The sequence below is a fragment of the Lethenteron reissneri genome, chromosome 37, assembly GCF_015708825.2.
Source record: "Lethenteron reissneri isolate LAM-NWPU_2019-01 chromosome 37, ASM1570882v1, whole genome shotgun sequence".
In the NCBI taxonomy this organism is placed as follows: Eukaryota; Metazoa; Chordata; class Hyperoartia; order Petromyzontiformes; family Petromyzontidae; genus Lethenteron; species Lethenteron reissneri.
This window is the reverse complement of record NC_083815.1, coordinates 5,803,374-5,817,533: the sequence shown is the minus strand read 5'-3', so window position 1 is coordinate 5,817,533 and position 14,160 is coordinate 5,803,374. Positions and strand designations below refer to the sequence as shown.

The following is a 14,160-nucleotide window of genomic DNA, read 5'->3' as shown; positions in this document are numbered from 1 at the left end:
AAATATGTAGATTTTTATTTTACAGTTTCTTACATCCTAACTGACAACTTACGGCAATGTACACACCAAGGAAACCGACGTGAGTTAATCTTTGACGTGTGAATTCAAGAAAGAAACATTTGCGCGCTTATACACATCATCAGTGCAATTGAGCGTGACACATTGACTTCAAGAGGGAAATTTGGGAGCAATTAGGAATGCGAGTGCCCGTATCAGCTTTCACTTGGGATTCTCCATTTACATCAAGGTCTTAGCAGGATAATATTTAATTTGAAGGAAAACTAAAAAATAAAAGTGGTTCATGTTTTCTTGCAGACGAATATCCAATTTCTTCCCAAGATCGTGTGACTTTACATCGGGAGAACGTGGATTTGGGATAAGATGTGGTGCTATTCCCTTATTTTGTGGCAAGCCAGTCCATGGCAACTCTTGACAGGTTAAATATTAACACACAAACCAAAACCTCGAACAGGACTATTACTATGACGACTATGTTTGCTTACCTAGGAAAGCCTCCCCTCATCTATAGTTCAGGAAGGTCCTGACACAGTTTTCAAAGTAGGGGGTTGATGGTGCTGTGTGTAATCCCAATTTAGTAATTAGCAGTTAATGTTTCACTATTGGGATGTTTGGCCTATACCCGGGGTTGGCAACCAAAATGACAAGAGCCATTTTTTTCGAATTCGGTAATAAAAAAAAATACCCTCAATATTTCAAGAGCCGCAATGCATGTGGTGAAAACGAGACTGTGGTACTTAATAAAAAACGTCACAAAGCAGTGCTTAAAGAGCCGCACGAGGCTCCGGAGTAGCATGCTACCAACCCCTGGCCTACACCAACACGTGCGTTTTAATGAGCTCTGCGAGGAAACCAGACAACCCAGAGGAAAACCACGCAGTACAGGGGGGGGGGGGGAAGAGAACATACAAACGTAATGCAAAAATGCACTTCAGTCGGTATATCGGGGCCTTCTTGTTATGAGGCACAAGTGCTACCATGTCGCCCATTAATGCACAAAACCTAAACAACAAAAGCTCACGGCAGCGCGCTACTCAATTTAATTGCGGGCTACATAACCCCATTTTACCTACCGTAGTTGAAATACAACACAGCAAACATCTGTCGTGAAAAATGTATCAGAACCTGAAACCTAGATCGACAATTAAGACTACTGCAATACAGTATCTGTCAACAGGCTATTTCATCCCCCCAATCTTTCCTCTAAACATGTAAGATTTATTTTTGAAAAGCCACAGCTTACTTTTAAAGCCGAGTCATCTCATTGACAAAAAAAACAACCGATACCTCTGTGGCCCGAACATCACTGAAGTGACATTTGCAAACCATTTCATGTAGCGAGCATTTATCTGTGCACCCTTTCGATTACCCTTCTTAATCCTCAAGAAGCCTTTAAAACAGTCTCTCATGTTTCCTTTGACAATTTCACGGTGGAAAGCTCCCTCAGGATGAGCCAACTTTGCCTCTGAAACGCGGCCCAATGTCACCCACTTAGGTCAAACGTCACGCACGAGGCTTTCCAAAACGGGGCTTAAAGCAGATGGCACGACATGCCGTGGCTCCGCCAGCAAGCTCTGGTAGCGCTGCATCATACACTGGGTATAGTTTAGATAAAGGTGCAGCCCCCGAACTACAAGCTCGTGCCACTGCTGCCAGACGAGCCTTCTGCTAGAGGGGAATCCAGAGAGCCCATCTAGGGGGTATGTTGGCCTACTCGCCCATGCTGGCTAGACTATTAGAGAAGGGCTCGGGATGCCGTTGTAGGGTAATGGCTGACAGACTGGACTTGCAACCTAGAGGTCATCGATTCGATTCGATCTCCCGGCACAGCAGTTGAAACAATGGGCAATGTTCCTGAAATCCATTCCTCTCCTCTGTGCACTGAGCGGTATAAATGGGTTCACCACAGTTGTTCAATCAGCTTGAGATTGTTCCTTTGACAGTTTTTTTTTTATCTCTCTCTTCCACGTTGTCCAGACATCATGGAGAAGAGGTGGGGACAGCCCACACTTCACTCCACCTTCACACACAATCTGCTGCTCTACTAACTGTAGTGGACCCCTTTTATATTCCTGGGCAAGAGAGAGGCGGGGGTTGTGTTGGGAGGGGGGGTGATTTAATAAACTTGCGCCTGATTTTAACCGCCACGTTGTCGAGAGATTGAAGCGGCGAACACAAATCCAGTGCGCTAACCATTACAGCACAGCAGAATTCCCTTCACTGACAAAGAGCTTAAGGGCTGTGCGTTCTATCACAAGCACAGTTGCGCTGCGTTTGCTCCTCGTATGGCCAATACGTTGATGTGCGCTCAAGTGTCTCGGCCTTTTCGCCAGGCTAGTCTTGCGCTTTTCCCATTTTAAGGCCCACTCGTGAGCCTGGCCATTCAAGCAAGTTTACTTAAATTTTTGAAGATGTCCAGCCACATAACTTAAACACCAGCGTGAAAGCATACACCACATCTACTTTCAAAAGGCTGATGCAAAAAAAAGCCCTTCCCCATGACTTTTCTTTATTGACTTTAGAGATAAACATCAAACGGGAGGATGGAGATTTATGTATTAAATGTCGGTTTTACATTTCTTAGGCCAACAGCTCTCAAACGCCATTCCCTTTAAAACAAGCCTGTTCAACAATTTAAACAGATGTTTAAATATACTACATAACCATAACATAGGCTCTTAACAACCACAACGCTTCTCCTAGACTATCACTTTCACAAATATGGCCAATACGTACACATTCACAGAGGTAAAAAAATATCAAATTGTACGGCAAATTATGAGTACTGTAGCTTCACCGTGCAAATTGCATGATGTACCTGAAATATTTTTGGGAAATGAATATAACATGGTTCGAGAAAATAATACAACATATTATATAAAAAAGTAAAATAACAATATCACAACGCCACACATACAGCAGAGGTGTAACGATCAATGTGTACTGATTAATGTAGATTCTTAAGGTTCATGATAGATGTGCAGAGTTACACGGGTAAGAATCGAAGATTCTTAATTTATAATCAATTATGTGCTAATGATATGGCAGAAGGTAGAAAGCATTGGCAAGATCTGGTGCCATTACAGGCTCTGGTTACGATGACATATTTATCTTTATCCAAACAATTATACGATTGCAGTTGTTAACACTTAAAATGACACGCTTGATTATTATTTAATCAGATCACATCCCTCAATTGTGATAACGCAACACACCTCTGGGAGTGGAATCCAGTGTGTCCCTGACATTCATCATATTGTGGAAAAGAAGCCAACATGAAACTGCATACAAAATATCATGGGATGTTTTTTTTGCCAGTATCAAAATATGAAAAATAAGATTAGGTTTCACCTTTTATGGCAATAAAACAGGTGTTAAGATGTTTCAAACACCAAATAGATATATTTTGCATGGAATCAAGTCTGAATGCAGACCACAAGTACGTGTCGTGAGGTTAACGCAGACTTCATTCCGTGCATACAAAACGTTTAAACTTTTTGTCTACCAGCAGATGGCGACATTCGATGGAAATGTGCACCATGCAAGCCTGCCCATTGCAAAGGCAGGAAGGACTGTCCATCATACTCCTATTGAACATTTCATAGCGAAGCCAGCTGGCACTGTCAGTTTCTTGCCACGGAAGGCAATCTTCATACAAACTGCAAAAACAAAGATCCCCCAGATAGGCCGAGTAAACTGTTGGGGCAAGTGCTGTTAGCGAGCACCTATAAAGGCCGCGATTGCATAAGAGGGTTGGGTGGCCAACACCACGCCCGGCCGCCTTTGTCTCCCCAGTGACGATGTTTACACACGGCACTAGATACTCATTTGAGGCCGAGTCGACCTAGGGGAGGCCCAGGACAGGTTCAGATAATCGTCACCGATGTTGGCCGTGAGCAAGAATCGAACTCGACCCGGAACTGCTACACGACGGCTCCCCACACACACGTTGTTTGTTCGCCCTGAATGTGAAAATGTTACATTTATATTTTTCACAATTTTTTGACAATTAAAAACTTTCCGCATCACATGTGAACCAATTTACTTGGAACATTTCGAACAACATATCCACATCCTTGACTACCCTAAACATATACACACGAGGACAAATATCTTTCGCATAGCCATAAAAGCTGTTGAGGGGAGTGCTATAAGTGAGCACCTATTAGGCATGGCACATGAGCAGGATCTGTGATCGGTCTTTGCTTTTCCGAATGCTGGCGTTTACACATGGCACCAGGTACTCATTTAAGGCTGAGTCGACCTAAGGATATCGCTTGCCACCAATGTCAGCCATGGCCAGGAAACCCAGGTTTACAGATCGATGCTGGGTTTCCAGCACAGCGAGATAGCCACCGCACGCAGATTCATGTTAAGGCCGGGCTGATGGACAGACAAGGAGGTCCTCCTTTGTGTTCTTGACACTTTTCTTCACAGTAGAAACCAGTCTGTGAGGTATTTCCCAACGTGTGGTAGTAGTTTTGATGATACTAAGGCCAAGCATTTTGGAATAATTTAATCAGCTTCCATTCCATACTTTCACAAAAAAAATATTCTATTCTATCAGCCGTATGCCTTTCCAGACGTATTTTTAAACGGCAGCATTTGTTTAAACGTGAAAATCCTGAGTTTCCCCGTTTGGAACTCATCAGCAGCCAAGACTTACTATGAACATACTTCCCATGTTGCCTGCTACAACGTGGGAAAAACACCGGTCCGGAGTTTGAGTGTTTTAAATTCATACTGCTAGTTAACATAATACTGGAAGGTCAATAGGGCAGATCACTGGTTAGAGCACATGCGCTTCCCTATAAGCACGGAGTGTAAAGTATTAACCTTTAGGTAGGGTGTTGACTGTTATGTTATCCGACTCTCCGTTGTATTACATTACATTTCTAAGTATACTAGATTTGTGTTTCTATTTCATTTATACCTGAAGATGATTGCTTGCGTTGCAATCGAAACGTCGTATGCTAACATTTAATTTATTATTTTCTCCTTATACGTGACTTACCGAAAGAACCAAAGAGTAATTCCTGCAGTCACGAAAGCTCCAAATTAAGTATTAACCTCGCAGAAAAAAAACACAAACTGGCTGTCAGCCCTGTATGGGGAGAAAAATACCTTGCAAGATACACATTAACACTCACCATTCACATCGTACACAACAACTACCAGAAGAGAACAGAGTAACACACAGGTGGTGCAGCAAATGAAACAAACAGTTAATGAATAGATTTCTAAATTATACGATTTCCTGTGTTTCATAGCAACGGGTGAGACAAACAGTCTGAAGCAATGCTTTGTGGGTGCTGCTAATCTGCACTATTATCCATTTCCTTTGCACTGGGAATGTGTTTATTGTTTATTGTTGGTTTCTGAGAGGGGGGGGGGTGAGGCAGGAGAGAGAAAGAGAGGGGGGCATGAGGAGCAGAGAGGGCCTTCCTATCGGCTCGAGGCAGCTGTCAACCAGACTCGCTCAATATTGACTCAAGCCGGGACAAAGAGCAAGGTACAGCAGTGGAGAGGGAGAGTGGTGACCCCCGTTAATTATTCAGGGTTCAGAAGGCACAGCACGAAGCTGCCGTGCTGTAATGGTTAGCACACTGGATTCCCAATCCAGAGGTCGCCAGTTTAACTTTATCTCAGGGCACGGCGGTTGAAGTAATGGGGCGAGCATCTTAAAAATCTCCCCCACCACCACCACCTCTGTCCACACCAGCAGTATGTGTAGACCAGTTAGTTGATCAGCAGATCGTGCACGGTGGGGTAAAGTGTGGGTACTCCCACTTCTTTACGCCAAGAGGTCTGGCCGGCATAGAAGAGGACAAAAAAAACCCTAAGGCGCGGTCTCTAGAGTTCCCTCTCGTGGAGGCACAGCAGTGCTGTGAGCAAGCAATTGCAGTGCTGCAGCTGAAAACGTGTGGCTGTGTAAGTATGCAATGGGTAATGCAGTAGGCTTGCATGCATTATGAGGTGGTATAAGGACAGGTTAAATGAGGCATAAGACATTCTTATTATCATGAAAGTCATCTTAAAGTAGAGTAGAGGTGGTGCTGTGTTTGCAAAGGATTTTACAAAGGAAATGCTGAGATTAAACTAACATTTGCAAGCCAGCTAAAACGCGATTGCTCAACTAACCCCGGCCAAAACCCAGTTGGGGCTTTCTGTGCTCGATACAAAATCCCTTACACGTATCTCTCCAAGTAACAATTTTGCAGGACATTATATATCCGCACAATAAAAATAAAATCTTCGAAAAAAATAAATAACTCTCGATTTAATAAGATTGTTTTTTGTTGCCCTTTCTGCTGTGAAGGCCAGCGGCTGCCCGAAACATTAGGCGATTATATTCCGTACTTCTCTATTGCTGAATAGAGCAGCGTTCGATAGCGGTTTGAGGTTTACTTTTTCTCCCCATACCATCTTAGAGCTTCTGTTAAAAGCTACACGAGGGATCTCTGCCTTTGTTGTGTGCGAGCGTCAATAATGAGCGGAGAGCCAGGCGGCTTAAACATAGCAAGCTGGCACAGTAGGCAGCACAGGTGGTTCATATGCCAGTCATCTCTTATCAAGCAGTGAAACCATTAACACCTGGGTCTATCCCGTGACCGCCAGTCCGTTTCCATTTGGCAATCCGCGTGGTCTCAACATGCACCTAGCTTGGCACCGGAGTCTGCTCCGTGATCTATGTCCCGCACGACCGCCTGCCAGGGACACCTTTGATATTGCAAGTGGCTCCAATGGGCCTCTAGCTTAGCATCTGCTTTTGTCCAGTGAACTCTGTCTGGCAACTTTCTGCCACCGGAGACCTTCGACAACTCACGTGGCCTGAAAGTGCACCTGGCCTGGCACCTGAGTCCATCTAGTGACCTGCCAGCGAGGACCTTCCATAATACACGTGGCTTCAACGTGCACCTGGTCTGGCATGAGGCCCTGCGGTGGACACCACGTCACCCTAATTGGCGAACGGCGGCTCTGGTTGCTTACGCTCGTGCATGTGTGCGCGGCTCACCCAGAACTTTACGAGGAAGAACGCCTCCTGTGGGCCCTTGTCGTACAGCTCTTTGAGGCCACCCTTCTTCTCGGGGAACTTGTCGTAGATCTGGCGAATGTCCACTGCCTCCAGCAGTGGGTCGCTGTACGCTGGGTTTGACTGGCCAATGTGGACAAACAGGTGCTTGTTGAACTGCACGGGCGGGGGGGGAGGGGGCGGAGGGAGCGATAAGGAATCAACCGTTTAGTGTCGTCCTCACTGTTACTGATAGTGTATAGACAGGTGAGAGCTCACATTCATTCAAGAGAGACCAGGGATTAAACATCAAGCAATATACAGCACTGTAAACAATAATATTCCTCCAGTGAAAATAAAAATTCTGATTCTGAATAATATTAATGTACATTTTTTTTAACACATACACTTTCCGTTCACCATCAAGAGAGAGAAATGATGCAGAGGCGTGGGAAAACACGGATAGGCAGAAAGGCAGCCAACACCGGCACCAACAACTACACACGTGCAATGCCGTGCTATTTTGGAATTGGTTTGGCCACCAAGAAAAAGGTGGCTCAAGACAAGTAACCGGTGCAACGTAATAATTCAATAATCTTAGATGAAACTATTTAAAATCAAAACCACTCAGATGGTCAAAGCTTGCACAGCAGTCCGGCCCATTTGCAGAGAAGTGAATTCCGGGTAGGTAGGCAGGGGTTAAAGTTGCTTAGAAAAAAAAATTATGCAATGAACTACTCATGTCTGTAAAAAAAACGTATTTTTTTTCTAAATACACACGCGATTTAGATTAAAACCCACAAGTAGAATATTTTTATTGTGACCATCAACAAAAAATAACAAAAAATATATTTTTTCAAGTGTCTTTTGCACTTAAATTCTACAAAGCAAAGTGGAGACTGTATATTCCAGGAATATTCTTTACGGGAGGTGAGAAGAGAAAATGAAACACATTAAAGCAGAGTAACAGTACAGCATCAATTAACTCTTGCAAAGTATTCATTGCAGGATATAGGCTTTCAGTCTTTGCAATTTTTAATGCAAAATTCACAAAAGGCTGAGTGAGCTGCATACATTCCAGCGAGAAAACATGAACTTTGGGTGACCTGTAGCAACAAGCTGCCAACTTTCCCGTTATTTCAAGCTTACGTGACTGCTGTAATGAAGCCCGTGGCATTCTCTTGTCAGGTTCTAAAGTTAGGTGATGAGACAGTGTATATTGAATGCCACCTAATAACAGCCGAAAGTTTTATTACTTTGTGAACAAGGATGCTCATTTTGTGTCGAGCTACTCAGCTAAGAGAGAGGCTGTTACGCAGTGTTCCAACTTTATTGATTCCATGTCTACAAAATGGAAATAACTTTAAGGTTGTTTGTTTAATGTGCCCAGACCTAACTCTGGAGGATTCAACTTTAAAGACCGAGCATCCTAAATAAACACGGTTATGTTTAGCAGTGTATTAGGCAGCGGCCACCTGCTCAGATGAATTGATTTGTCACCTTTTCCTACAGGGCATCTGGCTAAAGTTACAGATCTCGCAGCTTTGTGAAGGCCACTTAATACACACGGTACATGCTGGCCTGTGCCAAGCACATGACTGGAGCAGCTGTGATTTCTAAAGCTGCTTGTATTGCATTGGAAACTGTCAAAGGAGGAATGAATGTGCACGCATACATGTGTAAATATACACAACATATACACATATGTTATCAAGTATTAGAATCCATCAAATAATGCCCTTTATACATCCATCAAAGACTCCCCCCCCGAGTCTTAAGACTCAGTTTCACGAGGGACTTGCTTTGGGGTTGTTTGAGCAATTCCATTAACGCGTGGCTTTGTGGGAGTAAACTGAAACACCCATAGAAAACACATGCTCACGAGAGCACAACACTGAAATTCTCCACACAGCGATGTTGCCGTAATGCTACCTTGCTGGACAACTCGCAGCCAAAGCCTACAATAATTCCTGGTAATGCCAGCCGGTAGTATCCCCATCCAATTGCTAACATGACTCAACCCTGCTTAGCTATCGAGCTCTGATGAGGCCGGGCACATTCAGGGTGACTGTAATCATGGGCAATATCATTTGACCCTGTATTCTAATAATTTGCAAGAGATGGGCACTTTTCTCCATTCAGGCAAAATCCCACATTGGAAAATGCACACATAAATTCTAACAAAAAAAGCAAACCTTATGTATGTAGCTATGGTCATCCTGGCCTCTCTAACAACCAGAAAAACAATGTCATATAAGTCAATAACTTGGTGTATACCAAAATTCAGCAAATTTCATCAAACCTCACAAGCTAAGCAAGGGTAAGCCTGGATATAATGTCTAGATGAATGACCACCATGCATAAAAAAGCAACTGCAGGTCTACAATGTAGTCAAGAGTGCAGCACAAAACAGTACTTGTTGGACTGTACACTTATGCTCCCCTCCTTCGTCGCCCACAATGACCATCGTGGAGAAGCATGGTCAAATGACCCCCGCAACCCACGATACATGGGGAGGCCCTCATCCAGCGCAGTGGATTGACAGAAAGGGCTGCACGTGTACATGGATAATTTAACCTATGCATTGTAGTATTTAGCCTTAACTGTGTGTGACCCATATGATAGAGGTAACCACAGCTTACATGCTGGTGCATGGAAAGGCCCTGGCGCAACCCATCCCAAGTGGACCAGCGTCGCTCCTCTATCACGGCACATCCTGCACAATTGTGAGGATTTGGGGACTGGGAATAGGGGTGGGGGGACTGGGTGTACGTATGTACGCATGTTCAACTTCTTTCGCACAAAAGGTACCCAACCGTGCTAATCGGTGGTGCGGGGGTGGAAGGACAAGAAACTAAACGCAAAAGCCACAGCTAAAGAAATGAGTTTGTCAATCTGGATTATCTAAACGTGCAAAGCTCCAGCGGCTTCCTAATATCGGAAGGAAGAGCGTTCCAGACGGACGCAGGAAGCGCATCTGAAAGCGCGCGATGCGGTGACCGTCTTTGTTCGATGGCCAGCCATCGCATCTGAGAGTGTGCGGTGGTGGTGATGGGTCGGGGGGGAGGTCACTCACCGTGTCTGGGTCTCGCGCCTGCTCCAGGAAGGCGGAGAACTCCACAAGGCGGAGTTTTGACGTCCCGATGGCACGGCCTTGCCACGCGGGGCCCGCACCAGGAGGAGGGTTAAGACCGGCCGCGCTCTCGTATCCTGACAAAGACAGAGATCCACCGTGTGTGTGCGTGGTCTTGAACAGACTGTTGGGGACACAACGGTAACTCCGCTCGACTTTGGATTGCCTCGCGTCATCGCTTTTCTCACGTTTTTATAATCTTGCTCAAGACAAAACAAATACAATTAGAAACTCTTTTCTATTGTACCATCAATGTGCTGTTTTTTCCTGACCATTTGCCATTGTTGGCCTTTGGACATGTGCTCTGCATCTGCAGTAAGGCTGGCACAGCCCACAAGGAGGTGGTGGAGTTAGCACCACAGCCAGCCAGTTGCCTTTGTCTCCCCAGTGATGATGTTCACACGGTACACCAGATACTCATATCAAGGCTGAGTTGACATAGGGGAGGTCCAGGACATCGTTTTTTGTGATGTGGAGACACAGAATGGAGTTCTGCATATGTATGTTTTCACCTAAAAGGTTTCAAACAATGTAAGAGTTTGTATACATCATTGCTTTTTGCGTTGAAAAGGGCCCCATCGTTTAGATGGAGTGCTCTTTACAATAACATTTGACATCCCAGCTGAACTACAACCCAGGATTCTCATCCTTAAAGAGGACCAATAGGCTGAACTACAAATATAAATGCTTCTTTAAATGTATATATGGAGACAAATAACAAGAGTTATGCTTCTGTGTATATATCGATAGCTTACTAATCTTTACTAAGCAAAGAAATCAGTCAAAACTGACCCGAAAAATTACAGATCACATGCAACCTATTCATTAAGATCACATAAAACTGAATAGTGGTCAATGTAGAGACCACCAAACCACCGATTATGGATAGGATGGTTCTACCATTGACCAAATTCCATCAATCAGATTCCAGAAAAGACAAATGAATATCCAATACCATTGTGCCTGGCTTTTGTAGGCTATGAGTGCATTGGGAAACTAATGCACTCATAAGAGCTCTCACATATTAGGCTTTCATAACAATGTTTAAAAAAATATCAAAATTATTTGAGCTTTTGGAACAAACAGATGTATTGAGATGACATTAAGTATATATACACACATCAGCAAAAAGGTTGAAGCAAGGACAGCACTCTCCCCAAGGTTATTTCGCAGCCACACGAGAAAATATTTCCGAAATAAAGGATTGGAGATAAATGGTGACAATATTAACCCTCTCAGAATTGCTGATGACATTTATAATAATAACCAATGGGAATGTGGTAATTAACTACAGGAAATGATTGAAGAACTTAATTTAAAAAGTTTGATGATCAATTGTGCTATTTTCCACCTTTCTAGCCTAACTATAAAAGTATTTGATTTTACATTGGCCACTCAGTCAAATACATATATGCCTGTTACAAGTTAACGATTTCAAATGTCAGCATATTACCATCATCATCATCATCATCCACGATTAATACACGATGTGTTAGTCTTAGGTTATTAACATATGTTCATCTTTGATTATTAATCAATGAAATCTCTTTTGAGCAGTTGCCCAATAAACTAATATTCGGCATTGTTTTTTAATTTCAGCATTTCTTACGTACGCAAAAGAAACTGCTACGTGTAGAGAAAACACACACGCGCAAGACGAAGATGGACAAGATAGCCTAAGTAACCTACCCTCAGTACTGCCTCCTACAAGCATCTGGCTGCATATGCCTATGGGCATCACACAAGCAATCTTTTCATTACACACCAACCATGTTTGGTTGCTTCATTACATACACACACACCCACAACCTCGGGAGGTCAACGATGCATCGAATTAACACCGATCACCACGGATTAACGTCACCATTATCACCATCATTTGCCGTGAGCAATCCACTGCCGGATGAAGGCATCCCCAGATCATCACCGTCGCTCGGCAACAGGCGAGACAAAATGCGCTCCATTCACTACACCGCTCTAACCAGCACAGTAGAGAATGCTCAAAGAAGTTCCAAATAATCAACGGCACACCTACATCATTAATGCACGACCCATTGCTGCTTTGTTTATTTATACAAACACAGGGAGAGAGAACAAATACATGATTCTTGTTTTTTAAATACCACAATGATGGCACTGACAACCAGCAAAAGGTGTCGTTTAAACACTGGCTATATTCCAACGATTGCGGATGGGTGTTTGTAGTCTGCCTCATGATGTGAATCAGGGCTTAGCAGACTTATGTAAACACAATGCCAATTTCATCATCCTATTAGTATATTTTGGTACTGGCAAAGGAGGTCTAATGATGTAGATGCTCACCCCGAGCCCTCATTACTTTGATGGTGCGTTGTCTTTGAGCTGTACGCCTTTTGGCGTCCTCTGGTCGAGCACCAATTGGGTCGAGGCTCAAAAGAAAGCCGTCCCTGGTGTGGACCAATCAGTTTCAAGGACAATGCATCTATTATCAGTGTTTTTTTGTTTGCATTTTGACTGCAAGTAATTGTGGTTAATGCAGACATGAATCCTCGTAAAAAAAGGTTTCAGTTTTTTTGCCAGAAAAAAATGGGAAAAACCCTATTATTACAATGCCAATTACTTGGTGGACTGTACAGGTTATTTTTTTAAACAAATACATTGACAACAACAACATAACAGCATTATCTTCGATTTATAAGTAGGCGATGGAGTTTTTCTCACTTTGCTGCAAACCCAGCGCAAATATCTATGAAAGTACATACGTCCAATGGTCGCTCAAAGAGCTACACCTCAATGCTAAACGAAACAAATTATTTGGTAATACTGCATCGGCAGTGGTGCTCAAGCACAGTCAAAAGAATATACTCAACAACACCGTCGGTGGCCTTAAAAAGATAAGAAAGAGAAGAAAGTGAATAGGTGAACGTTTCGGGCAAACCGAGGCCGGAGGGGTAGACTCAATTCTGCAATGTTTCAATGTCATGCAAAGTGGCATGCCACGTGACAATCTGATTTTGGAAACGAAACAGGAGCCCATGCAATGGAATAATACCCATCTATAGTAAAGGCTCCAGTTGTATTTTTGGAACATCAGGTTATGTATTATACTATATAAAAGCAAGAAGGCTGGGGATTTTAATGTCGCAGTGACTAGTCTAAAGTAAGTCGTCTTATTTTCTTAAAAACGATTAGATTTTTTTTCTATATAACTGGAATCAGCCAGGATCAACTCACCAATGTAATCATGTGGAAATGAACTGCGCAAGTGTTTTGAGTAATTCAAGTACACCTCAAGAATGCCTGCAACCGAAGGAGTGTGGAAGCGCAGGTTGAAAATATGTATTTACCACCGTAACTCATTTATAAGCAAAGCCTCTTGACTGAAGAATATATCCAACGTTCGTGAGAGAAAAAGAAGGGACCGTTCCAGAATTTCGATTTAAAGCTTTCGCGACTACAGGGTTTCATCTTCTTGGTTCTTTCGGTAAAGTCACGTAGAAGGGAAATAATAAAATAATAAAAATAAAACAACATTATTTTATTATGTTTTATTTTTTTTATTTTATTGTTTCCCTTCTACGTGACTTTACCGAAAGAACCAAGAAGACGTTCCAGAATTGTCAACGTGTTCATGTTGTCCATGATAAGACCATGTACGTTAATGACAGCGACAAGTTTAGTTTCAGCTTGTGCTTTGAGTCATTGTTGACGTTAAGCAGGACAAAAGGAGCATTTGAGATAGCGTCTGACTTTTTTACTCTGTTTCTCGTCACATTGCAGAGGCATCTTCTCTGCCACTTCGGTACACACTCTAAAGCTCAACTGCTCAGGGGAGCCTTTCAGTGCGATTGGTAGCTTAGACTGATTAAATAATTGATTGCTAATGCCTGAGATGAAATGGACATTTGTGGTTCCACAGATGCACATAACTACACGGGCGGGGTTGTATTGTAGCGAGCTCTCCATTGTAAACAAAAATTAAATGGAATATGATAGAAACATGATTTCCTGAATTATC

General features: G+C 43.1%; 1 protein-coding gene across 5 annotated transcripts in view; it reads right to left on the bottom strand.

Annotated features, from left to right (window-relative positions):
- LOC133351507 (transcriptional enhancer factor TEF-1-like) overlaps positions 1–14,160 on the bottom strand; it is a 35,384-nt gene that overhangs the window by 9,338 nt on the left and 11,886 nt on the right. For all 5 annotated transcript variants that reach the window (XM_061566770.1, XM_061566766.1, XM_061566767.1 and 2 more), the window contains 2 exons: positions 10,107–10,240; positions 7,034–7,207 (listed from right to left, as the gene is read on the bottom strand). In XM_061566770.1, coding sequence (XP_061422754.1) covers positions 7,034–7,207; positions 10,107–10,240 — 308 coding nt within the window. The remainder of the gene's footprint in view (positions 1–7,033; positions 7,208–10,106; positions 10,241–14,160) is intronic.